The sequence below is a fragment of the Podarcis cretensis genome (assembly GCF_951804945.1).
Source record: "Podarcis cretensis genome assembly, chromosome: 16".
NCBI lineage: Eukaryota > Metazoa > Chordata > Lepidosauria > Squamata > Lacertidae > Podarcis > Podarcis cretensis.
In genome coordinates, this window is record NC_137186.1 from 15,857,978 (window position 1) to 15,885,403 (window position 27,426).

The 27,426-nt window shown below is 46.1% G+C and overlaps 1 protein-coding gene across 1 annotated transcript in view; it reads right to left on the reverse strand.

The window, feature by feature from the left end:
- Positions 1 to 538: 538 nt before the first annotated feature.
- POLA2 (DNA polymerase alpha 2, accessory subunit) overlaps positions 539 to 27,426 on the reverse strand; it is a 29,794-nt gene continuing 2,906 nt past the window's right edge. The window contains exons 5-18 of the mRNA XM_079957558.1: positions 26,122 to 26,228; positions 24,335 to 24,528; positions 23,226 to 23,314; positions 22,162 to 22,317; positions 21,533 to 21,595; positions 21,260 to 21,302; positions 20,034 to 20,158; positions 18,472 to 18,510; positions 16,759 to 16,832; positions 16,111 to 16,216; positions 11,979 to 12,085; positions 3,270 to 3,329; positions 2,181 to 2,307; positions 539 to 997 (exon numbers count right to left, since the gene is read on the reverse strand). Coding sequence (XP_079813684.1) covers positions 845 to 997; positions 2,181 to 2,307; positions 3,270 to 3,329; positions 11,979 to 12,085; positions 16,111 to 16,216; positions 16,759 to 16,832; positions 18,472 to 18,510; positions 20,034 to 20,158; positions 21,260 to 21,302; positions 21,533 to 21,595; positions 22,162 to 22,317; positions 23,226 to 23,314; positions 24,335 to 24,528; positions 26,122 to 26,228 — 1,443 coding nt within the window. The 3' untranslated portion in view covers positions 539 to 844. The remainder of the gene's footprint in view (positions 998 to 2,180; positions 2,308 to 3,269; positions 3,330 to 11,978; positions 12,086 to 16,110; positions 16,217 to 16,758; positions 16,833 to 18,471; positions 18,511 to 20,033; positions 20,159 to 21,259; positions 21,303 to 21,532; positions 21,596 to 22,161; positions 22,318 to 23,225; positions 23,315 to 24,334; positions 24,529 to 26,121; positions 26,229 to 27,426) is intronic.

Here is a 27,426-nt window from a genome sequence, read left to right on the forward strand (position 1 = left end):
TGTATATCGCACTCGGGAACCCTTTCAAAATAAGCCTCCGAAGTAGATCACTTATGATCCCTCACACATTGCAGGCAGGGCCAAAGTTAAGCCTAAGGCAACCTGAGAAGAACCAGGGGCTCATAATTCAATCTCTTTGCCCCACCTCTCAGGCTGGTGCACCTTGTACAACTCAGCAAAGAAGAATAGGGACAAAACCAGTGCTAGATGGTTCAACCTGTCCCTGGCCTCTCTACTTTCCACCACACTGGTCCCAATGGGCAACAGCAACCACTGAATATATCCAAGACTAGATAACAAGACAAACTGCAGGAGAATTGTGTTTTTTTGTTTTAAATGTCTGCACCCCGGCCACATGCAAGACCTGAACTTTCAGTTTTCCAAACTAGAGGTCAGTTTCACCACCAACTTTGCAGGAGAGGAGCGTTTGAGAGGGGTGGGGGAGGGAGTTAAGACACCTCAAAGGATATCAACATTGAAGCACAGAGGGAGACATTTTGCTCCCCCACCACCCAAAAAAATGCTACACACCAATGAATATAGCTAACTTTTTATCTGTCTTCTCAAAGTAGAAAGTGTTTTGTCAAAAGGACATTAGCGTAGGCAAATCCATTCTTCCCCGCCCAAACTTGGGGAAATTGCAACAGAAGAGATTCTCTCCAGCTGTGTTGGCAGCAAAGGTGGAAGGCAGATTCCCAAACAGCTGCAGCCCTGAGAGACCCCTAGACATTGGAGGAGAAACCCGTCCCATCTCTTCAGTCTCATCCCTAAACTGTGTTTTGGTCCCGCTCCAGCAAAACCTCTGCAGTCCTCTCTGCTGGTGGGTTGAGGAGACGGATGCAAGTTAGATTCTCACGACCTGAGCAGCGATGCAAGGGCTCTTCCGCTCCTCTTGGTCCTTGGAGACCTTCTGCTGGATGCACAAACGCCCGTAGGTGCCCCCTACCTGGCCTTTTGTTAGCCGGCCTGGGTTCACACAGACACACCCAAGGACATCCTAGGGATGGGCAGGAAACAAGCGGAGGGGGGAAGAGACATTAAAAACAAGAATCAGGCTCTCTAGTCAGATGGGAAGGTATCATTAGGACATACTGATTTTAATCTCCCTAATATGGGTGTAGGAACTGTCTTGCCAGATCAGAAAAATCTGTCTAGTCCAGCATCCCAGTTCCAAAAAATGGGGGCAGCCAGATGTTTCTCAGCACTCACTAGCTGGGTATGGCAGCAATGGCTACCCTTTATTGATCTTAAAGGGTGTCTCTCTCAGTATCAACCACTCTGGGACCTACAATCAGCAAGGTTGGCCCTGATTGGTGGCAACCCGGACAGGGCCTTCTTGGTGGTGGTTCTGTTTGTGGAGTGCCCTCCTTGCTGAAGTGGGCCTGCTCCACTCATTATTAATGTTGCTATCCAACTGAGAGTATGTGGCTTAAAGGTTTTCAATGTTTTTTCTTAATGTAATTGCCACCACCACCACCCCCCGCTTTGTTGTTTGCTGTCCTTGGGTAAGCAGGATAAGTAAGCAGCTTGCCCTCTAAAATAGACTGCCTCTGAACATGAATGGTATAATAACGTTTTATCAATGGATCTTCAGTGAACTCATCTGTATTTCTCGCCCTCTAAGCCTTACTCTGCCATCTATTCTCCACCCCAACTCCTGCTCAACAGGGCAGCATGCAGAGATCCTTGCAGTGAAGTGGTGTGGCTGTGTTCAAGAACCTGTAGACCGGAGGTCGAATCCCAATGCTGGAATTAGAGGGAAGGGCAATGGCAGAGCATTCGCTTTGATTGCAGGTCCCAGATTCAATCCTGGCATTTCTGAGGAAGACTCGGAATATCTCCTGAGTAAAATCCTAGAGAGCTGTTGCCAATCAGTGCAGGCAATACTGAGCTAGACCCAATCCCCTGTTTCTATATAAATCAGCCCTTTATTCAGCTCTATGCGGACTGGAATCTTACTTTATTTTTAGAGCTGTAGCTCAGTGGTCAGATCAATTGCTTGGCATGAAGATCCCTGGCTCAGTCCCCAGCATCTTCAGGCAGAGGTGGGGGATACTCTCTTGCTCAAAACCCTGGACAGCCGCTGCCAATTTGTGTGGAGAACACTGAGCATAAGACAGCTTGGAATGTGTCCCCTCCCTCCATCGCCCTGCACCCAGACAGCTTCATTTCCCCCCAACCTTGATAAAGTATCTCAGTTCCGACGGAGTGATCAGCACGTCCGGCGTGACAGGCAGGGCTGCGTATTGGTAGAAATGTTCGTAATCAATGTTCATCTCTTCCGCGGGAGGGTAGAGTGGATAGTAACTGCTCAGGAATTAAAGAAAGAAGGAAAGATCGCGTTACCCCTCCCATTCCACAACCCGCTCCCTCGCATACATTGACACGCCTAGCAGCTGTTCCTCTCCCCCTTGGGTACCCACAGGATGCCAAGCTGTGCTTTTCAACACTGCTGCCAATTTCAATTTGCATGTGTGTGTTTCTGCAGTCTCTAAATTCAGCACCTTAAAGGCACCATGTTCCAAGGGATGTTATCTCCATGTTTCTAAAGTGTTGGGAAGGGGAGGAAAATAAAGGGAGTTTGCCAAATATCATAGAATCACAGAGCTGTAGAGTTCCAAGGAAGGACAGTTCACCACCTCTCGTGGTAGTCTGTTCCCCTGTTGAACAGCTCTTACTGCCAGAAAGTTCCTCCTGATGTTTAGTCCTGACCTTTGGACTTGGCGTGCATGGCTTGACCCCCCAGACTCTGGACTTGCTGCCAAGTAGGCCAGGGGTTCAGGACACATACAGCTTGGAAAGACAAAATACAAATGGCAATAATGTCGAGCCTGGAAAGATCCCAGCCAACTGGCTACCCCAGCCTCTGGTTTTTCCCTTCCTCTCATTTCCACGGCTACAGATGTTGCGCTTCTTTACAATACTACACGTAATCATGCAATGAACCAACTTTATTTTAAGGGGCAAGGCCACAGCTCAGTGGCAGAGGCCCTGCTTTGCAAGCAGAAAGTCCCGGGTTCAATCCCCCCCAGCTTTTTCCTGGTAGGGCTGGGAAAGACTCTGCCTGAAACCCCGGAGAGCGGCTGCCAATCGGTGCAGACAGTACTGAGCTAGATGGACCAATGGAGTTGCTGTGATTTGAACCCAGGACTTTTGGCAGGCAAAGCAGGAGGCCTCACGCTGCCAAAGGAAGAAATGAGGTCAAGTCTTGCCACAAAAGATACCTGGGAGCAGGGAGGGTTTGTTTTGCTGCAACAAAAGGAGCTTACCTCCTCTGAGTCAGGATGTGCTTCAGAGTTCGGGAAAAACGGTCCAAGACATTGGAAGAACTAGGACAGAAAGAAAAGAGAGAGGAAGGTGGCAAAATTAAAAAGAGGGCGTGAAAATATGTATTAAAAATAGAACCAGTACCGAGCCCCCTCCCATATCTGCTTCTCTAAAACAGACTCCCTTTCAGCCTAAAATAAGTCCTGAGTTGTCATGAGGATAAAATGGGTGGGGGAGATGGGAGATTTAATAATAGGACTGCTTAGTTGCATACCTTAATTATTTGTATTTTAATTTCTGTGTAGATGGATTTTCATATTTTGTAAAACTGCTTAGAAGCCTATTTTGCCAAGTGGGATTAATTATCATCATCTTCTTAGAAATGACTGGCTGATGTAAAGATTTCATCCTTAAATGGCTTCAACACATTAAACCTTAATTAAAATTAAAAGGTTTAAACCTGACCCTCTTAAATCCAACCCAGACACGTACACATACCAGGCAACATCAAGTCAGCCACCCGCAGGAAATTTAGACTGCTACAAACAACAGCAAGGGTGTGGAACCTTTGCCCCCCGCCCATATTGCTGAACTACAACTCCCATCAGCCCCAGCAAGCATGGCCAATGGACGAGGGATGATGGGAGTTGTAGTTTGGCAGCATCTGGAAGCCAAAGACTCCCTTTGCACCTGATGTACAGGATAATAAACCTCAGTCATTACACACACACTCTCTCTCCACAAAATACAACGCAAGTCAGTTCCCTGGCATTTTGGAAACATCAGCAGGCTTGTTCCCAGTGGAAGCTGCTTCTGTTCAGGAATATTCCCACCCGTCCCCTCTTGGGAAAATACTTACTTGTTCCATAAAATTAATATACTGCACAAGTGTAAAAACAAAAAACAAACAGACAAACAAACAAAAACAACATCTGCAGAATTTAGCAAAGATGTATTATTATTTATCTGCAGTGTTAGCACCCCAGCCTTTTCACCAAAAAGTGTTTCAGAGTAGCTTGTAAGAAAATCCCTGCCTTCAGGCTAACAAACAAGATATGGCACACGAGGAAAAGGGAACAGGAGGGAGGAGGGATGTGCTTTGGGAAGAGGGGCTGCAGCTTGGAGGGTCTGTTGTCTGAGGGTCAGCTAGAGGCCTGGGGGGCTGCTTTCAGCTGCTAGGTCTTAAGTTCCCCAGCTCTGCCCCAGCTTGAATATGCAAAGGCTCCAGGCTTCCTATTCTCAGGAGACAGATTCAAGGATCTTGAGATTAAGCCAGAGAAGGCAAGGTCTACATTCTTCCCCCCCCCCTTTTTTTTGGCGTGTTTATCTGCCAGTTCAGCTATTCCAAGCAGGATTTTTAAACAGCTTTTAAAAAATCAGCTAAAATAGGCTTTAGCAAATTTTCTGCAAGCCGCCATTAGTATTTATATAGCTAAAACGTGGGCTATAAAAATGCTTTCATAAATACATCAGGCACTGCCCTATGGACTCCCGCCACAATTTATCAGGGAAAGAAACTTGAGATTGGTTTGGGCTTGTAGTTCTGAACAGAAGCATTTTTAAAGATGCCAAATCAATCTTTCAATTGACTGGCCAGCCACATAAACAAACAAACAAACAAACAAACAAATCCTTCCCCAGCCACTCTGGGCAGCTTCCAACAAAAGATTAAAAATACATTAAAATGTGTATTCTGCTCTCTGTTGTCATCATCATCATCATTATAATAATATTCTCTATCGTCGTCATCATCATATTTATACCTCACCAATCTGACTTGGTTGCCCCAGGCACTCTGGGCAGTTTCCAACATAATAAAAAAGCCAGCAAAACATCAAACATTAAAAGCTGAAGAGTTCATGGAGATGTATGTGGAGATTCCCTACCCCCCAGTTATCTTCACAAACACCCTGTGAGGTAGACCAGGCTGAAGAAAAGGTGGTTGGTTGGCTGGCTGGCTGGCTCCAGTGGAGCTTCATGGCTGAGCAAGAAGAGTTTGGATTTGATATCCCGCTTTATCACTACCCTAAGGAGTCTCAAAGCGGCTAACATTCTCCTTTCCCTTCCTCCCCCACAACAAACACTCTGTGAGGTGAGTGGGGTTGAGAGACTTCAGAGAAGTGTGACTGGCCCAAGGTCACCCAGCAGCTGCAGGTGGAGGAGCGGGAACGCGAACCCGGTTCACCAGATTACGAGACTACCACTCTTAACCACTACACCACACTGGCTCTCCTAAGCAAGCCCAACTCTCTTAAGATACTGCAGGGATAGGAAGGATGGGGAAACGCATGAGGCCCTCCAGGTTATTGGACTACTATTCCCATCAGCTACACTGGCTGGGGCTGATGGGATTTAGAGTCCAACAACATCTGGAGGTGAGGGACCTGAGATGAAGGACACACATACAGCAAGTGGATGTTATAACTGGCAAAGCAGGAAAAAAAAAACCAGAAAAGAGGCCTCTGCATTCAAATTTTACCCTGCTGGTGTGGTCCACGTATGTGTGCAAGGGAAAGAGTCATGTGCTTACATTACATTATGTCAGAGCTGGCCCTCTGCCAGCCTATTGTAATATTCGAAACTCTGCTGCAGTTGAGAGGGCTTTTTGGCAGTCGCTGTTAAATCACCCACAAAACCAGCTTAACGCATCATGTTTTTGTACCCTCCCCCCTCCTCCCGTGGAATCCCAGCTAATACTCATAAATTAAAAGCTCTCTGTTGTCTGAAGGCACGGCGACTCACCAAAACACAGAAACCCTGACAAAAGGGAGTGCGAAAGTCAGGCATGAGACACACACACACAGACACAAACAACACCATGTCATCCGTGTTTTGTATGCAATGGGCAAAAGAAAAACAAAGGCAACCCAACAAGTCCTCCCCGATATAATAAGGGAGAGAGCTGGGTGGAAGAACAACAGGACAGGATCAAACGCCTTCCCTGGCAGGCGAGAGATTGCTCACGGCACCTTTTGCTTTGCTGGTTTCTAGTCCACGTGATCCCAAAAATACAGGGCAAGGTGAAAAGGCAATAAAGTATTACCTGAAATTAATAGCTTTTCATCCAACTCCCATAATTTCTGACCACTGCCCATGCTAATGGGAGCTGTGTCTTCATCTGCCCCACAGCTGACGCCAGGTGTAGGGAAGGTGGGTGCGGTATGGAAGAAAATGCACTTGTGGGCCAAATTAGGGACCATTTGGCAGGCCTAGCTAAGGATCCAGAGGTCCTCCACCTTTTCTCTAACAGTTGTGCAGAAGTGGGGGGATTTCAGCAGCATGACAAGTCATAAATCTGTGGGGGCAGAGAGGAACTTGCTCCAGCCACAAAACCACTCTTTCTGTGCAGCAGCTGAGAAGCCCCCCTGCCTTTCTCTGTACCAACTCACTGTGAGAATATAGATATTATTTTCATTTCACAAGATTTATATACCACCTAATTAAACAACAAAAAAGACCTCTAAGCAACTTACAAAAGACAATCTAAAGTTTTCTTCAAAATATACCAATGAAAGCAAACATTACAAATTTTAAACTTCTTTTAAAAATCAGTACAGTGGTACCTCGGGTTAAGTACTTAATTCGTTCCGGAGGTCCGTTCTTAACCTGAAACTGTTCTTAACCTGAAGCATCACTTTAGCTAATGGGGCCTCATGCTGCCACCGCGCCACCAGAGCACAGTTTCTGTTCTCATCCTGAAGCAAAGTTCTTAACCTGAAGCACTATTTCTGGGTTAGTGGAGTCTATAACCTGAAGCGTATATAACCTAAAGCGTATGTAACCTGAGGTACCACTGTAATTTAAAAATTATACTTATCAAAACCATGTATTAAAATTGCATGACAAAATTACACATCTGGGTAGGCTTGCCTAAACAAAAATTTTTTTTTGGCAGGCACTGAAAACAATATAGCAAAGGTAACTGGCTAATATCAAGGGGCAGGTAGTTCCAGAGATTAGGTGCTGCCACACTGAAGGGTTGATTTCTTGCAGATGTGGAACGAACACAATGTGGCACTTGTAAAAGTGCTACTTCTGCAGACGGAAGCAGGTTGTGTGGGCACAGATGAGGTGAGGCGAGCCTTCAATATTATTGAATCATTAGATCCTAATATTCATCAGGAGAAGGGGAGGCATGGGGTGGAAAGAGAGAGGAGAGAAATGCAGCCCCCCCCAAGAGATACAACATTGCTTTCCTGTCTTTATTCTGGAGAAAAGCAATCCTCTTTCCCCCAAAATGAACAGTCCCTGGAGATCTAAAAATAATAAAGTCAGCACTGAGAAGACAGTTATAAGAGCCAACTGCCGGTTTTCCTGGTATTTCAGGGCAAGTTTAAGGAACTGGTTTCCCTGTTATAGAAAGTGGAGGAAAGGCAGCAGAATTTGAAGCTCCCAAGAGAGAGTCTAACTGGACTAATTCAATTAAGATATTTTTGGCATGTTTTGGCCTTTCTCCTCCAGTGAGGGAAGTGTTTGAGGTAGTTTCCTTTGAAGGAGGAAGTGTGAGGTGACGTCTATGTGCCCCTTCCCTCTCTACAACATGGGACAGGGAGACAAACTCCTACAATCTACAAACTCCCCCACCCCAATCTCCACTATGCATCTAAAGTGGTGTGACATCACTTTAAAGAGTTATGGTTTCTACACACCCCACCAAAGAATCCTGGGAACTGTAGTTTATTAAGGCAGCTGAGAATCGCCAGGAGACCCTTATCCCCCTCACAGAGCTACAGTTCTGAGTGGCTTCATAATCAACCCCTCTTTCCCAGGATATTATTATTAATTCAATTTATATAGTGCCCTTTATCAAAGAGATCCCTGGGTGGTGTACAATGTTTAAAGCACATTACAGAACACCAGTGATAAAAACATAATAAAAAGCATACAGACAGACAGCCTAATAATAAAATAGTCATCAAAATAACAGTCCTCTCTCCCACAGGTCATAGATTATAGCCATAAGACTGGGTAAAGAGGAATATTTTGGCCTGGCGCCTAAAGATATTGCAATGGTGGCGCCAGGGGGAGAGCATTCCACACTAGGGGAACCACCACCGAAAAGGCCTGTTCTCTTGTTATAAAGTAACATGACAGAAGATGACAATGTGAAGGAGAGAAGGCCTGGGCTGGAGAGAGAGATTCAAAAATTTTAACCCACTATACTTCCAGAGGACATCTAACTAGTGTACAGAAATAAAACATTAAAAAATACAGGTCATGAACAGTACTGAAGCATAAAAACCCAGAAGTTAAAAACTTCAGGAAACAAAAAAACAGGCCAGTTTGGGACAAATGAATGGAAAGAGCCTAGCTGCAGAATCAGGCCCACCTGGTGCCGTATCCTGCTCTCATAGTGATGAACCAGAAATCCCAGTAAGAAGACCAAAAACAGGGCATGAGTACACCATGCTCTCCCCCCTTGCAACTAGTATTCAGAGGTTTATCAAGGTAGAACATAAACTTATCCACCATTAATTTGTCTAATCCTCTTTTTAAATTCCAAGTGCAGTTGTACCGCAGGCTTGCATTAATCGCGTGATATAGGCGGTTTTATTTTCAGCCCCTTTCTTAATTATCCCTAGCATGGAATCTGCTTCTTTCACACCGGAGACACCTTTGTCGAGTTATCCACTACACCTGAAGGTCTCTTTCCTGGTCAGTCACCACCGGTTCAGACCTCATATGAAATAAAGATTTTCAGTGACCCTCAGAATCATAATGTCAGGGCTTGTTTCCCTCCTGAGGGAAGAGAATTCCGGAGAACTGGTGCCACAAGGCTAAAAACATGACTTCGAGTCGCAGCACGTTTTTTGCTCAGATGTGTGACGCCACCAACAGATGACGATGGCGCTGACTGAGAAACGGGGAGCTGTCTCCCCATAAAAGAGGAAGAAAAGAAGAAAAACACATGGTGAAGGGAAAAGAGAGGATGTGACACAAACCCTCAAGGCAAAGGATGACTGCGATGCTTGATTTACTTAATGACAGGCCATGGTCGGCTGGCACCAGCCAACCTCTGAAGCACGCCACTTGTCAAGAGATTTTCTCAGGAACTTCACTTTGAAGTGAGACAGACTTTTTCTTTCTTTCTTTCTTTCTTTCTTTCTTTCTGATCTTGTTTGGAGATCAACCCATTCGGACGATTGATTCATTGGCTAAGACAGAAGGAACTCTGCATACACTCAGGAACACCATATTTGGGATGTAGGGAGCCAAACCATTGCTCCCTCGGTATTGCCTATACAGTGGTACCTCGGGTTACAGACGCTTCAGGTTACAGACTCCGCTAACCCAGAAATAGTACCTCGGGTTAAGAACTTTGCTTCAGGATGAGAACAGAAATCGTGCTCTGGCGGCGCGGCAGCAGCAGGAGGCCCCATTAGCTAAAGTGGTGCTTCAGGTTAAGAACAGTTTCAAGTTAAAAACAGACCTCCGGAACAAATTAAGTACTTAACCCGAGTCACCACTGTATTGCTCTCCAGATTTTCAGGCAGGTGACCTCTCCAGCTCTTCACCTGGCACCTAAAAGGTTTGCCAGCCAAACCTCCCTGGGGAGAACATTCCACAAATGGGGAGCAACTGCAGAGGCCTGTTCTTTCGTTGCCACCCTCCAATCTTCTCCTGGAGGAGGCACATGAAGGAGGGCACCACATAATGATCTCAGGGTCTGGGTAGGTTCATAGGTCCTTGAGGTATTGCGGTCCTCAACCGTTTAAGGCTTTATAGGTCAAAACCAGCAGCAATTTGAATTAGCAGCCAGTGCATTCGGGCCAGAATTGGTGAAATATGCTCAAATTGTCTTGCCCCAGCAAGCAGCCTGGCTGCCAAATTCCACACCAGCTGAATTTTCCGAATTGACTTCAGGGGCAGCCCTACATGTAACGCGCTGCAATAATCTCACCTCGAGGTTGCCAGGACATAAACAGCAGCAGCTATCTGGACAGGGGGCAGCCTAAGTGCCGCAGCTGGACCACCAGCCACAACTGATGGAAGGCACTCTGTGCCACTGAGGCCACCTGAGCGTCAAGTGACAGCGAAGGATCCAGGAATACACCTCCAAGATATGTACCCTTCCCTTCAGAGGGAGTGTAACCCCATCAAGAGCAGGCAATCTCCCAGCCATCTGGTCTGGGAAACCCCCACTAACAGTACTTCAGTCTTAGCTGGATTGAGCTTCAGTTTATTAAGGACTGAAAACTTCTGGACATTTCGGCATGATAGAAAAAATGAACTTGTAATGAATCCATATGGATACAAAGATTGAAAAAAAAATGGCTTATAGAAAATAGTACTATATTTAGAGGACAGAGAACTCAATGTCTGTCTGTCTGTCTGTCTTTTTCTTTCTTTCTTTCTTTCATTTCTTGTTTTCTCTTTTTTCTTCTGCTTCTTTTTAGATTATATTTTTAAAGCATTTCTTTTACAGTGGTACCTCAGGTTACATACACTTCAGGTTACATACGCTTCGGGTTACAGATTCCGCTAACCCAGAAATAGTACCTCAGGTTAAGAACTTTGCTTCAGGATGAGAACAGAAATCGTGCAGTGGTGGCACAGCAGCAGCCACAGGAGGCCCCATTAGCTAAAGTGGTGCTTCAGGTTAAGAACAGTTTCAGGTTAAGAACGGACCTCTGGAACGAATTAAGTACTTAACCCGAGGTACCACTGTATTTTGATGTATTATATTTATCTTTTGATAAGTATCAATAAATATATTTAATGTAGATACAAAAAGCTCATCCCGTACAGAAGTTACACGCAGCCTGTAGCACTATCAAAATTACTAACACGGTTTCACTGTAAAGTAAGCATGCAAGTGCACACACACACACACACACACACACACACACACACATCCAAAGGGTTTACAGCAGAAATGTGGACTGCACTTTGGAAGGCATTAGCAACTTAAGAGGGAATTTTGTCTGACATCAAGCCATGTGATTCCACAGCTCGACATTTCTTTTGCTCACAGAGCGATTACACTTTTTGGATTCTGAATCATGCCTGATTCATGCTGTGTCATCCCCGCCCCCCCCCCCCCGCCATTATCACATCTTCCACGCTCACAGCTGTCTGAAGATCAGCAGATATCCTTTTAAAAAGAAGCAGAAAATTGCTCAAGGAACAATGACCACACCAAGGAGCTAAATGCAGCACCAAACCACAGTACCTCCCAGTATGAATACAATCTCAGCCAGCAAATGGATGTGTTTGGGGGTGATTAATAATCGCTTCATTTTAATGCTGGAAATTTAAGGTTTTAGAACGGGGTGGGGGTGGGGGGTGGGAAGACTCATGCCTGGGGCGTGACTGCAGGCCTCTCTCAGTCCCCTTAGGACTCTCCCCACGGCCCTCACTGGGCCTGCTCCACACCCTCCTTGAGGGTTTTGGCCTCACTGGAATGTGTCCATGAGCTATGGCAGTGCCTTTTATCTGTGTAGATGGGGGATAGAAAAGGGAGTGTAAAATTTACTTTTTTTTTTTGCCCAATCCACTTTTGCCTCTGGCACCACCCAGCACTGTTGTGTGGCCCCCTGGAAGGTTGGCCAAGATGCAATGCGGCCCTCAGGCTGGGGGAAAAAAATACACACACCTCATGTTTTAGAGTTTAAGAGCATCCTGCATTGCAAGGGGTTGGACTAGATGTCCCTTGGTGTCCCCTTCCAACTCTACAGTTCTGCGAATCTACATCCCTGCTTTGAACATACCTGCTAATTTCTTCTGAGCCCATGTGAAAGACCAGGTCCACAGAAGTCAAGCCAAAAACCACACTGTTGATCTCCAAGGTGCAGGGGTCAGAAACGAAGAGAACCCTCTGGAATTGGAGAAAAGGGGAGAGAGGGTTTGTGCGGGCTGACCAAACAGCTCCCAAATTGGGCATTCAAGTAGAAAGCACAGCAGATTTTATTTTTATTTTTAAAGCAGGATAAGTGTCAGGGCCTAAAGAGATGAGGCAGTTACAAAGCTCTTTCCTCACTACTTTGAGGGGGGCGCAGAGAGAAGAGACACAGCACAGCCCAGGGATTCTCAGAGTTTGAAAAACCAGGTCAGAATCATACATTTTCAGGTAGCCTCAAGAGAATTGTTTTCATGGTCTTGGTCCATTCCCCAACCGCCTCACACTAAAAATCTGTAAAATGAGACCAACGTAGACTCTACCTTATAGATCACTACAAGTGTTTTGATATTAACTCCCCTCAGTTACCATATTTACTCGAATCTAATGCGGCATCAAATCTAATGCGCACCTCAATTTTCAAAATCTTGAAACCAAAAAAGTATTTGTTGGTGAATGTAAATGCACCATCAAACCTTATGCGTGCCCTGATTTTCACTACGTAATTTGGCCAAAAAAGGTGTGCATTACATTTGGGTAAATACAGTATTTCTTCATCTGCCACATTAGTATCCAATACCACCAAGGGGGAAGAAATGGGGATAATCCCGGTTTATCCACTGTGGTGTAGTGGTTATGATGTCAGACAAAGGCTGGGGAAGACCTGGGTACAAATTCCCACTAGGTCACGAAATTTCCTGGTTGGACTTGGGCAGCAACATTCTCTCTGCCTAGAGTCTCACAAGGCTGTTTTGAAAATAAAGTGTGTGTGTTAGAAGCCTACACACTGCCCTATGTGTGTGACAAGGGTTAAGATACAACTCTGACAGAGGGCTTATTTCCTTCTTCCTCCTCCCCTTTTTCTATTTTGTCACTTTGTTTCCCACCCTTCCTTCCTTTCCTTCCTTTTTCACTTTGTTTCCTGCTTTCTCTTTTGTTTTTATTTAGATTAGTTTGGCTTTTATTGTATTCTAGATTGAAAAGTTTCAATTTTAAAATTTTATTTTATTTTATTTTTATTTTTTTAAAGGAGGATTCATGGAGGATAAGGCTCTCTGTGGCCATGTTCAACTTCCACTGTTGGCGACAGTATGTCCTGAAGTATCCGACTGCTGAGAATCACAAGCGGGCAGCTCCTGCTTGGGCGCTTTTTCCAGAGGCATCTGGTAGGCTACTATAAGAACAGGACGCTGGGACTATAGTGGGCCTTTGGCCTCATCCTGCTGCAGCGCACTTCAGACGCTCATATGCCAAGAGTAGGGTAAAAATCTTTCAATAAGCAAATAAGGCAAGTAAGGAGGTGTGTAAGGAAGGGACACATTCAGAAAGGCTACAGACAAATTTGGTTCCTGGTGGGAAAAGCTTAAGCTGCTCCAGGGAAACCCCCGTATTTCTGCTGAAGAGTAAAAGACGCAGGACTTCCTGCCAAGGGGCTCCGACTGGGAATGCGCTCTATGCTTCCTCAAATGCACTATAACCAAAACACACACGCAGCTGGACTCTGGGACAGCTGAGAAGCCCTTTGCTGCCTAAGATTCTCCATCTCTATCCAGAGCCTTAGAACTACATGAGCCCTGCTGAGTCAGGCCAATGGGGGCCCTTCTAGCCCACTATCCTGTTCACACAGTGGCCAAGCAGCACAACTCTCGCCCCTCCCTGCAGTTCTCAGCAGCTGGATTTTCATGAGTGAAGAGAGAACCACAGCCTTGCCTCACCCTTCAGCTACATCCTGTTTCTCTTCACTTCTTTCCCCAAGCTCAGGAAAGGAGTCCCTTGTGGGAGGGAAGAGTAAGGCACTTGCCTGAGTCTTTAGATTGCCGATTCTGGTTCGAATACACAATACTGGGCTGGATGGGCAAAGATTGGGAAGGGCGGTAGCTCAGTGGCAGAGCATCTGCCTTGCATTCAGAAGGTCCCAGGTTGAATCCCTAGCATCTCCCCAGGTAGTATGGGGAATGCCCCCTATCTGAAACCCCGGAGAAGGCCAATCATAGACCTACTGCATTGAATGGACCCGTGTCAATTGATCTCAGTGGGTCAGCTCTGAGTAGAGCATAAAACTACATAATTAAATGCAAATCACCTTTACCTATCATTGCCAGGTAGGTGATGATGGGAATCGTAGACCAAAAACAGCTGGAGACCCAAGCACTGGTCTAAACAGAAGACTTTTCAGAGCACAGCAAAGAGCTCATCAGCTCCGATGAGCACACTTTTTTCTTTGTGGGGAAAAGCCATACAGGCTTCCAGGTCTCCCCACTACCCCATACCAAACCTGAGAGTTCACTAAAAGCACCTCCAAACTCCCGTCAGGAGCGAGAGGAAAACACCAGGCTTTGCCCAGAAGAGCACAGTCTACAGCAGTGCAAACACGGTGCCTTTTCTTCAGCTGGGAGCTCCCCCTTCTGGAAGATGGAGCTTTTTCACGGGATCCAGCTAAATGCTGCACATGCAGAATGCACCCACACAAGGAGTGTTAAAAGGAAAAGGAAGGGGGGGGGAATCCTTCATGTGTTTAGTGAAGGGAGGGGCGTGGCCAGCAGGAACACCCTTGCTAGCCCCCCCCCCCATTTACTGAACATGCGGGGGGACTCATTTGAAGCAGGAAAGTTCTTAATTTAGTGCCAGAGCATCAGCTTTGCTTAGCTTCTCCCGGTAAGGCTGGGGAAGATTCACTGCCTGAACCTCTGGAGCGCTGCTGCCAGTCAGTGTAGACAATATGGAGCTAGATGGACCCCAATAGCCCGACTCAGTACCAGGTTCATATGTAGACCTCTCAGGTAAAGGTGTAAGGCAGGCGTCCTCAACCTCTGCCCTCCAGATGTTTTTGGCCTACAACTCCCATGATACCTAGCTAGCAGGACCAGTGGTCAGGGATGATGGGAATTGTAGTCTCAAAACATCTGGAGGGCCAAGGTTGAGGAAGCCTGGTGTAAGGTATACCCTACTGAAGCTAAGCCTTAAGCACATGTAACTGAGTTAATCACAGGTTCTTCCCCTGTTTGTCTCTGTTTCACTCTCCTTCCTCTATGATTTTATGTTTATTTTCAGATTGAGTCCCTTGGGGCAGAGACCTGCATCATCATCATCATCATCATTAAAATTCATATAGTTGCAGATCTTAGGGAACTTTACGGAACAAAATCAAAATATAAAAACCACAAAATCCATTAATAAAAATAAAAACAACCAACATAACCCCTCCCTCCCTCCCTCAAACCCCACATTTTAAAAGGGCATAGTATGTCAATCAAATCAACCAAAGACCTGGTTAAAAAGGAACGTTTTCACCTGGCGCCTAAAGGTGTATAATGAAGGTGCCAGGCCAATTTCCCTGAGGAGAGGATTCCACAGACAGGGAGCCACTGCAGAGAAGGCCCATTCTTGTGCTGCCACCCTTTGGACCTCTCAAGGAGGAGGCATATGAAGGGCCTCATAAGATGATCTCAGGGTCCGGGTAGGTTCATATGTAAAGAGGCAGGCCTTGAGGTATTGCAGTCCTGAGCCGTTTAAGGCTTTATAGGCCAAAGCCAGCACTTTGAATTGGGCCCAGAAGCTAATTGGTAGCCAGTGCAGTCGAACCAGGATTGGTGTAATATGCTCAAACCGTCTTGCTCCGGTGAGCAACCTGGATGCTGAATTCTGCACCAGCTGAAGTTTCTGAACCATCTTCAGAGGCAGCTTTACGTATAACACATTGCAGTAATCTACCCTTGAGGTGACCAGAGCATAGACAACAATAGTTAAGCTATCTCTGTCCAGAGAGGGGCGTAGCTGAGCCACCAGCCGAAGCTGACGGAAGGCACTCTGGCTAAAGTTGATATCTTCAGACGGACAAGGCTGATTTCTGGCCTCACAGAGCATCTGAGAAACTTCAGGGTTCCTACCAGGCTTTGAAAGCCACCAACCTCCACCCGACAAGCCAAAATACAGATATTCCAGCTGTGCACACACAGACACAAAAACTTGAAACAAAGGCACTGCCTTTGGATTGTAGGAAGCACCTGTTTGTCTTCTTTCGAGAGCTCGCAAGTCAAAGGCGGCTGGGGATAGATGCAGTGATGGTGGACGTCTCTCAGCGAAGGAACGATGACAAGGTGCGATCCAGCACTGTCGGGAAACAGAAGAGCTAAGGCCCCCTCCGCACTATACACTTAAAACGCTCTTACACTGCTTTAACGGCTTCCCCCAAAGAATCCAGGGAGCTGTCACCTAACAAGTTGCTTCAGGAAAGCCCACAAGGGAAGCCCGAAGGCAACAGCTCTCACTGCCTCCGAACCACTTGGTTTCTGTGGCCAAGAGATGGCGATGGGTCCCTGGTGCCACCATTCTTCCAGGTCTTAACCTCTACTGAAGCTAGGGGCCATCTTAAATCTAGTGGCAGTGAGTTCCAGAAGATAATTATTTACCGTGTGAACCATTCCTTCCCCATTGGACCCTGCTTCTTACTATTAGCCATGGGGGCTATGTCCTATAACCGCTGTCGGAGGCAGTCTCTCGCAGCATGCCAGCTGCTTTGAGCCACAAGTGAGGAGAGTGCCGTTGCGTTTTGTCCTGCTTTCGAGCTTCCCAGAGGCATCTGATGAGCCCCTGCGAGATACAGGAGGCTGAGCTAGATGGGCCACGGGCTCTTCTCACGTTCTTGTTCTCACCTCCTTGTCCCTTCGACTATCATCTTCATGCACCTCTTGAAGACATCTTCAAACGAGGCAGTGAGCTGAGAGTCCTTGGGAGAGAAGAAAAAGCAGAGGAAGAACAGGAACTCAGTGGCAGAGCATTCGCTTCACATACAGAACATCCCAAGTTCAATCCCCGGTGTTACCAGTTAAGGAGGATCCAACTACAGACCAGGGGGAAGATCTTTTCATGCCAGAGACCCCAGATTGGCAAGATCCACACAGGATAATGAGTTCATGGTTAGACCTCAAATATCTGAAAGACCACCTCCATCCTTATAGACCCCCATTTTGGGTGATCAGAGGGATGGGCCCTCTTGTTAGTTCCAACACCCTCGGAAGTGCAGAGAATGGCGGCTCAAGACAGGGCTTTCTCTGTGGCAGCCCCCAATGGTGGGACTCCCTATCTACAGAGGCGTGTCTGGCACCTTCATTGCATAGTTTCTTACCCTGGCCCTGAGCAGTTAAGGAATTTCCCACCTCCACCTTTCCTTAGAACCCTGCTCCATTTGTTTCATCTACACTATTCTGTTTGGAACTGCTTTACTTGGCATATATATATATATATATATATATATATATATATAGTATGATCCCATTGTTATAAAGCTTGCCAGAGACCTTATGGCAAAAGGGGGCTAAGAAATTAATTAAATGTTAGCAGGGAGGATCAAATTAATTTTTTTAATACAGTGGTACTTTGGTTCTCGTACTTAATCCGTTCCAGGAGTCCATTCGACTCCCAAAACTGTTCAAAAATCAAGGCACGGCTTCCAATTGGCTGCAGGAACTTCCTGCACCCAAGCAGAAGCCGCGTCAGACGTTCGGCTTCCAAAAAACGTTCGCAAACCGGAACACTCACTTCTGGGTTTGCGGCGTTTGGGAGCCAAAACATTCTTTGGGAACCAAGGTACCACTGTACAATTAACCTTGCATTTCTTTGTTTTCTAGAGACTTGGGAAAGAGTACTGGCTGCATATTTTTATTATTACTACTGCTACCTTTATAATCCACCTTCCCTCCAAGAATCCTCAAGGAAGTGGACATGGTTCTCCCTGTCTACATCTTATCCTCACAAGAACCTTGTGAGGTAGACCAGGCTGAGAGACAGAGATTGACCAAGCAGGCTTTTGTGGGTGAGTGGGAAATCTGAACCCTGGTCTCTCCCAGGCCCTAGTGTGGCGCTCTAACCACTACACCACAGCGGACCTCTTTTATGCCCCTGCCAAGGAAGAATTCTAGATTGCTGCTTTTTAAATGAAATCTGAAAATTAAATGAGAAGCTGGGAAGTTCCTTGAGAGAAACCTTTCTCCTGCAAGTCCTGCTTTCCAAACTATGGCCCTGGATGTCTCCCAAATAAATGAAAAAACTCTCCCTTGGATATCTCTGGAGTAGATCTATGTAGTTTGTGAACAAAATGTGCATCCGATTTTAATCTAAGGAAAAGGTAATGTGTACACACACACGTGCGCACGTGCACACACACACATACATGCAAATACTATTTGTCATTAGTTTGGAAAATACTGTGTTAAGCACTAGACGTTTGCTTTAAGAATCAGGGATCCCCATACACAACTGGTTTCCAAAAGGGAAAGTGTGGGACACACAGTCAGCAGGGTTTCTAAAGGAAAAAGGAAAAAAGAAGACATGAACTTTCAAATCCATTCCCCATTCACTGAACTTACCTCAACTTGCTTGTGTTTTGCATCAAGGAAAGGCCCGAGCTGCAAAACAATCAAAGGAAATGAAGGTCGTCAAAGAGCGGACGACAAGGCCCTAATTAAGCGCCACCAACATTTCTGAAAAACCTATCAAGGTCCCTTAAGAGCCCCTTCAATTAATAAAAAGGTAGCAGGACAAGGATGGAGTCACAGGAAAACTTGCTTCCTCCCCCCCCCAAAAAAAAAATTCTAACATTTACCAGATGCAATAAGCATGACATTGACTTCCCATGCTTCGATGACTTTAATTATTCTGCCTTCCCCTCCGTCATTAGAACAGTATCACAACCAGCAACCATTATTTATTGCCATTTCATTTATTTCAACTACTCATCCTTGGCTGCTGAGGAGGACACAGATGGGCAACTAACCACTTACTGATAACCTATATATAGTAGAGGTTAGGGCCCAGGGGCCAAATGCATCCCCCTGCCTCTTCATTTGGCCCTCAGGACGCTTCTCGAAGCCACATCCTCCTTGAGTGTTTTGCTTGGCTGAAATGTAACGTTAAGAGCTTCACCCATTGCTCTGCCCGATTTTTGCCACCAGATTCTCAAACCCTTATTGGCATATGTACAAGATTCCAGTAGGGTTTAATACAAAAAAACCAATTAAGAAAGAGAAATAAAACCCTGCATCTAACACTTAAGTTATGGGACACAGGTGGCGCTGTGGGTTAAAGCCTCAGCGCCTAGGACTTGCCGATCGAAAGGTCGGCGGTTTGAATCCCTGCGGCGGGGTGCGCTCCCGCTGCTCGGTCCCAGCGCCTGCCAACCTAGCAGTTCGAAAGCACCCCCGGGTGCAAGTAGATAAATAGGGACCGCTTACCAGCGGGAAGGTAAACGGCGTTTCCGTGTGCGGCTCTGGCTCGCCAGAGCAGCGATGTCACGCTGGCCACGTGACCCGGAAGTGTCTCCGGACAGCGCTGGCCCCTGGCCTCTTAAGTGGGATGGGCGCACAACCCCAGAGTCTGTCAAGACTGGCCTGTACGGGCAGGGGTACCTTTACCTTTACCTTAACACTTAAGTTAGTGTTGTATAGCATTCGCGAATCCTCATTGCGTGTTGCAGAAACCTAGCTAGTATCTCCGTCTTAGCCCCATCCTGAGTAAACATAAGGAAGGCTACCTTGCATTCGCTTGAATGCCTCTCCCTGCTAACAACCAACTGATTAATGAACTTAGATCAAACTGTTTGATACCAGGGGTAGTTCGAAACAACATGTGCAACTGATTCTATTTGTGTCTGTCCATAGGGGAAGAGTCTCTCTACGAGTGGAGTTTTCTAGAACCTCCCCTATATCACTGCCAAGGGCAACACATTTTGTCTCTCCAGCATGTAGGCCCTGTGTTGATTCAGGCTGGTCAAAGGGGAGAGAAACGATGCCATTGGCTGTCCACCTTGCCCACCCCTTGGCTACTATTGGTATGTGGCTCCTGGAAGTTTGCCCACAAGCGAATCAAACCCTCAGGCTGAAAATGGGTCCCCCGCCCTTCTATAAAGCAACCACAGACGCTTTGCCCTTACCAGAATGCAAACATCTGGCTTGTCTCTATTAATAACGTCTATCAGGTCCAACATGGGGTCGTAGGTGATGCTGTCCGAGGTGGTATAAGGACCACAGGCAACGAGGACCATCTGCAGCTCTGGACCTGAAACGGTTAACGGGCTTTGGAAACAACAGCTTTGCTTCCATTACGAACCAACCAAGTTCCTACACTGAGCAGATCCTGAGCTATGAATTCCATACAAGAGCAGAAACAGGTACTAGATACAAAGTTTTATCTTCCATTTGTGGGAGACGGGGACAAATTAAATTGCAAGTTTCTAGTCCTTAGGGTTGTGTGCAAGAAGGTGGGCGGGAGGGAGGAGGGAGGGTGAAAGGCTGGTGATAATCTCAGGAGCCAAACACAAGAAGCCAATGAGAATTTCAGCGAGGTGCTCTAAATGGATAGGCATATACTTATCCAGTTCATAAAGAGAAGTGAAACTTTTTTCCTACCCTTTTAGTGGATTCCGTGCACTTGAAGCTGAACGTTGGAAGATGCAGGACTGTCGTGGAGGGGTCATGGAGAAAGTGAACAGACCCCTGAGGCGGAGTGGCATTTTTCCACCTGGCCCAGGACTGACTCCAGCTACAGAAGCTGAGGTTGCTGAACACTCTCAGGCTAGGGTATCGTTTAGGAGATTTTTGTTGCTGTTACTGACATTTTTTTTGTATATTTTTAGATCTTATTGTTGTGTACTTTTTGATGTGTTTTATTTATTGTTTATGACTACTTCTGGAAATTATGTGAATCTTTTCATGCTGTAAACTGCCTTGCGCATGGTTTTAACTATGGAAAGGCGGCATACAAACAAAACGGTGATGAATTTGGGGAGTTAGAGCTGGAGGACAGTGACGAGGGTCTCCGTGGGATGGGGATAGCAGATTCTGAACCCCAAGAGATCCCTGATCCCTGGGAGGGTCCCAGCAGGCTAGAGGGCGGAGACCTGCCCTCTGAAGGAGGCTCAAGGGAGTTCTCAGAAACACCTCCTGTTACCTCCCTGCCTCCTCAACCTTTCCAGCTGAGAAGCTGCTTCTGGAGCCTGCTTCTGGTTGTAAGTATCAGGTGGGGGCTGGCTGCTGGCATGCGGCCCCCAGACTGTTGCCCATGAGTCAATGTGGCCCTCAGGTTGAAAAGCTTTCCCACCCCTGTTTTGGGCAAGGTTGAGACCCAGCCCCTCTCTTTGAAGCACTGGGTCTAACTCACCTTCCGCTTGATCCACAGGCTGATAAAAAGGAAGCGGTATGCCCTGAGGGAGGGTGGGGGAGGAGGAAAAAAAGGGGGAGTTAAATGTGCTTCCATCTTCCTTTAAAAAGAGAGAAAAGATCCATATCTCCATGATGCTTGCAACTTTCTCCCCTCTCTCTCTATACCAAGCCTCTGCAAATAATGTGGTTCTGAGAACAGAATAACCTGACTTCAAGGTCATGAAATGTGGTAGGGAAATGCATTGAAAAATAATAATAATAAAAATATCACCTCATACAGCTTGGACACAACCAGCCTCTCCCCAGTACTGTTCATGCCTTCCATAACCACAACCTGGAATACGTGAGGGGGAAATAAGACAGGCAATCAACGTCAACTTTTGTTTATTTTCACTGCAGGAAAGAGACGGTGGCGAAAGCAAGAAATGCGTTCACAATTTATTTTCTTTTCTCAAGGCAGGCAAGTCTTCTGAAAGACAAATTCATGGGCAATAAGGCTTTGAATGGCTACTAGCCACAATGGCTACATTTCATCTCCACTGTCATCTTGGCTGTGAGTCCTGGAAAATCTGCTCCCGGCCTTGCAGGCCTGTTCCCACCCGGCCTGGGAGGGAAGGGCCCAGACTGACTCCAGCTAAAAAAGCTGAGGCGGCTGAACAAAATCTTGTGCTGGGTATTGTTTAGGGTGTTTTGTTGGCTGGGGTGGGGGGTTAGTTGCCGTTCTGGACATAGATTTTTGGTATTTTGTTTCAGATCGAATTATAATTTGTGTGGAAATTGTTCAGCTTGGCTGTGTACTTTTTCTGTTTTATTTATTATGACTACTTTTGTTCTCTGTGGAAAGGTGGTTCATAAATTAATAAATTATCATGAACACCCCCCGCTTCCCAAATGCCTCACCTGTCCTGGGAAGAGCGAGTACTCCTGGAGTTCAGATACATCCACAGGTACCAGGCCTCCCGAGGAGTGCTCCTGATCCCCTTCCAAGATGACGGACTTGGCGTTCAGCTTCCCATTGGAATCGCAGCCAATCTGGCCCAGGACAGTGACTGGCTCCTTTCCCAGCATCATTCAAAAACAAACAAACAAAGGAACATTTTTTTTAAAGCACTAAAATCCTGAGCACAGCATATCTCCATGCTACCAAGCGGTTGCCTTAGAGTCCATCAGATCTAACCGACACTATAGGGCTGTTGTGAATGGAGAGGGGGAAAGTGGGGTAACTTCATGGGCCTACATCATCCATAGGCAAACTAAGGCCTGGGGGCCGGATCCGGCCCAATTGCCTTCTAAATCCGGCCCGCGGACGGTCCAGGAATCAGCATGCTTTTACATGAGTAGAATGTGTGCTTTTATTTAAAATGCATCTCTGGGTTATTTGTGGGGCATAGGAATTCGTTCTCCCCCCCCCCCCCAAAATACAGTCCAGCCCACCACAAGGTCTGAGGGACAGTGAACAGGCCCCCTGCTAAAAAAGTATGCTGGCCCCTGGCCTACATTAAGGAGAAATTAGTTTGATATAACCCAGTAAAGTCTAATCTGGTTCACAAATTGGAAGGATTGCAATCCTTTCCTCCCCAAACATGACCAGCATGGTAACGATAAGCTAACTGATGGCACTTTTGCAAAGCACTAAGTGGGGCTTGGAAGGGGCCAGCAATCAAGAAAGCCACCGTGCTCACAACTCCCGTTCGGCCCAGCCACATCTTTACCTGCCCCACAATAAACATCAAATGTAGAGTGTTAAGGGCATGGGCTTGGCAGAAAGGCCTCACTGGCCAAATGGAAAAGCCTGGCAGTGACATGGAGGCTTGGAAATCTGAGATTCTCCCCTGCTAGTTTAAAGCAACTGTTTCTCTGAGCATGTGCAGAATGCTCACAAACCCCACTGGATAACTTTAGATATACTCACCCGTGTAAATAATTAAGCTCTAGCACCCGTAAGATATTAGCACAGAGGTTACCTGGACAGGGATGATCAAAGAAGAAAATTCTTCTATTTTGTAGTGTTCCTTCAGTGCCGCACCAAGGTCTTCCATCTTACAGGAAAGCACTTATTTCATTTTTAGAGGGAGGGAAAGAGGCAGATAAAGATTTATATTTGTATTATTATTATTATTATTATTATTATTATTATTGAAACATTTTTATTACTATTTCATTTTAGATTGTATATAAAACAGAGAGAACAATTGTAACAACACGCAAAAATTAAAAGATGAAAATGAAAATAAATAGAATAACAAAAGAGATCTATTCCAAAAGGGAAAGTATTTTGTTTGAGAAGTGATGATTAGGGATAGTATTGTATAGTTAATTTCACTTCATTTTTGTTCATGCTTTGGTTTTTCCTTACTTTTTGTTTTTATTTCCTCTTGTTATTTTTGCTTTGTTTCTTTGTTTTCTGTAGATTTGTTTGTTATGTCGAGTCTTGTTTGTATTTGCACAAAACTCCATTTAAAAAAAAATTAAAAGACGAAAACTGTAAAGTAGGCATGTAGAATGAGTAGCTGCACATAAATTAAAATAACAAAGTCCAAGTAAAAACTATCAACATTGTTAGATCATCAAGTATAGTTCCAGACTACACCTTAAGCTGGCCTGGTGACATGCAGGCAGTTAGCGCAGATTCTAAAAAAACCAGGAGTTCTGCAAGTACCTGTCAGTGCACCAGCAATCACATTCTGAACTACAGTGGTGCCCCGCAAGACGAACGCCTCGCAAGACGGAAAACCCGCTAGACGAAAGGGTTTTCCGTTTTGGAGGCGCTTCGCAAAACGAATTTCCCTATGGGCTTGCTTCGCAAGACGAAAATGTCTTGCGAGTTCCTGTGGTTTTTTCCCCCTTTTCCCGCCCTTTTCCTAAGCCCTAAGCCGCTTATCAGCTGATCCGCTAAAAGCCGCTAAACCGCTAAGCTGTCAATGGGCTTGCTTCGCAAGACGAAAAAACCGCTATACGAAGAGCCTCACGGAACGGATTAATTTCGTCTTGCGAGGCTCCACTGTAGTTGGATCATGTCCAATAGATTTTCCATATACAGGTAGAAACAGAAAGGGGTTTTTCTAAAAATTACCTTCACGGTTATCCACAAGTTCCTGGAACATGAATTTGTAGGGCTTGGTGAGGGAATCTTGGGGGGAATGGAAGAGGTTCACAGAGGTGGCCAAGCCGCCATTTCCCCTCCAGGAGGTTCCCTGCACAGAGCCGAAGGAGGTGACAACCTCTCCGCGGTTGCTTCGAGAACCATACTTCTGTGAAGGGGTAGCCCTTGAGGGGAGGCAAGGAAGGGGAAGAAGAGAAACAATTTTTAAAAATTTAGGAAAACCTGGTCACTTCCTTGATTTCAACATCGATATTTTACAAGTATTGCCCAGTGTTAAATAGTTTTATCCAATTGCAACTGGGTCTTTAATCTGGTAAAAGGTAAAGGTAAAGGGACCCCTGACCATTAGGTCCAGTCGTGGTCGACTCTGGGGTTGCGGCGCTCATCTCGCTTTATTGGCCAAGGGAGCCTGTGTACAGTTTCCGGGTCATGTGGCCAGCATGACTAAGCTGCTTCTGGCGAACCAGAGCAGCGCACACAAAGGCCGTTTACCTTCCCGCCGGAGCAGTACCTATTTATCTACTTGCACTTTGACATGCTTTTGAACTGATAGGTTGGCAGGAGCAGGGACTGAGCAATGGGAGCTCACCCCGTTGCGGGGATTCGAACCGCCGACCTTCTGATCGGCAAGTGCTAGGCTCTGTGGTTTAACCCACAGTGCCACCCACGTCCCCCGAGTAATCAACAAAAACCTTAGTAGGGGTATGAGATGTGAGGTATTTTTTTCCTCTGGTAGGTTACTGCAGAAAAGGAATGGAACAAAAAGTAGAAGGGGAAATCTGTCTTTAACAGCAGTTTGCACTGTATTTAAGTGTCTAAATAGATGCACCATGGTTTGTGATTGACTAACAGGCTAAGACCAGGAGCTATGATTTGAGTTTGCGCCAACTAGAACTTAGTATCACATCTGAAGGGACAAACCACTGTTCTGTCTCTGAAGGCCGCAGCACCTGAAGCGTTAAAGTAGGTGGCAAATAACACACAGAAAAGCAGACAAGCTCAAAGCCATTGTTTCCTCAGTATGTTGTTGGAAGCTCTGAACCATGGTTTGGGGCATGCTCTCTGAAATGTGCAGAGGAGTAATAAGCAATACGGTTGCGGCCAATTAAGTCATGCTCAGAGTGGTCCTATTGAAATCGATGGACTTAAGTACTTAATTCATTCCGGAGGTCCGTTCTTAACCTGAAACTGTTCTTAACCTGAAGCACCACTTTAGCTAATGGGGCCTCCTGCTGCCGGAGCACGATTTCTGTTCTCATCCTGAAGCAAAGTTCTTAACCTGAGGTACTATTTCTCGGTTAGCGGAGTCTGTAACCTGAAGCGTATGTAACCTGAAGTGTATGTAACCTGAGGTACCACTGTAATAAATCCAGCATCTAAAACAAAAACAAAAAATCCCAATTCACCCAACCAAGTTGGCACACCAAGAGGACCTCCGACAAATTCAGCACGTGGCAAATGAACCCAAGGATCTGCGCCACCACAGCTAGACATGCATCATGCTCAACTGGCAAAGTGAAAGCAGCAGTTACTGAGCTACTGTACCAAGACTTGGTTTGCTGCACCTCAAAGCTCCACCAGAAATGGGTCCATTTTCAGCTACAATGCATTTGTGCAGCAGCCGGAATGGGCTCTCTTCTTTAAGGACACTTTGACATCTCTGAACAAGAGGCAGGTTCCGAGTCCTTCGGAGACGCAACGCTGGCTAATCAAAGAAAGAGGTGGGCCACACATTTATGGGCTGCGTCAAGGCATACCTGGGGGAGAAGCTGCTGGGGGAGAAGGCCAGGCGGGGACTGCAGTTGGAGACAGTCCGCTTGGAACGTGGGTTTTCCGGTGTGGTTATCACCCGCTTCTGAGATCCCTGCAAGACAGTAAAGGGTAGAGCAGCTCAGCCTCACAGAGAGCCTTGTTGGAAGCACAGGAGTTAGCACATTGGTCCATGTAGCCTAGTACTGTCTACACTGGCTGGCAGAAGCACTGCAGTGTTTTAGATGGGGGATAATTCACAAGTCTACCTGCTTTCTGTCCTGAATCTCCCACCATCCAGCATCACTGGGCTCTAGTGTTATATGAGAGACGGAGAAAAACTGGATACACTGTACATCATTTATGTTTTCTCACCTTCCTTGCCTGTTTTTTTTTTTAAAGAAAGACTAAACTAAAAACATCTGGATGGCTGTTTTCTGCTCTGATTGGCAGTGGCTCTCCAGGGTCTCAGACGGCAGCATTTCCCAGCCCCAGATGAAGAAAATTCAGGACACACAACGGAAGTCCTTTGAACAGCACACAAACTAGGAAATTTGCTCCAGCGAAAGGCAGCGAGGGCCAAAAGAGGGGTAGACAAATTATTGAGTCGGTATAGCTCAGGTTGGTAGAGCATGAGACTCAATCTCAGGGTCGTGGGTTCAAGCCCCACGTTGGGCAAAAGATTCCTGCACTGCAGAAGTTGATCCCTTCCAACTCTGCAATTTTGTGATTCTATGCAGCTAATCAGTGGCTACTAGTCACAATAGCTAATCCAAGTTCTCCTTCCACAGTCAGAGGCAGTATGTCTTTTGCTACCAATTGTTGGTGCTGTTGCACTCAGGTCCTGCTTCCTATAGATATCCGGTTGGCCCATGTTAGCTCCACTTAGAGGACACCCAGTGAAATTAATGAGCACAACTAACTTGAGCCCATTAATTTTATTGGGTCTACTCTAAGTAGAACTTGTTGGACACAGCCCTGAGTGCTGGACATTTAGATGTGCCTTGCCCCAGTAGTGCTCTTATTGATACAAATCAATATAAAATGCGAATACAAATACACCATAGAAAAATTGTCCCAGCACAAAAGCAGGTCTCTGCCTGACAGCTTTAAGAGTTGCCACAAGCCAGAGAGGATAAACATTGGACTAGACAGATAAATAGTCTGATGTGATTTAAGGGTAGCAGAGAGGCAAAGCACCTTCTTTGAATGCAGAAGGTCACAGGTGCACACAGCTTTCTAAGTTGCAATGTTCCTGCATCAGCCTATGTGTGCAAGATGTGTTGTGTGCTCGTTCCTATGAATGTTCCTAT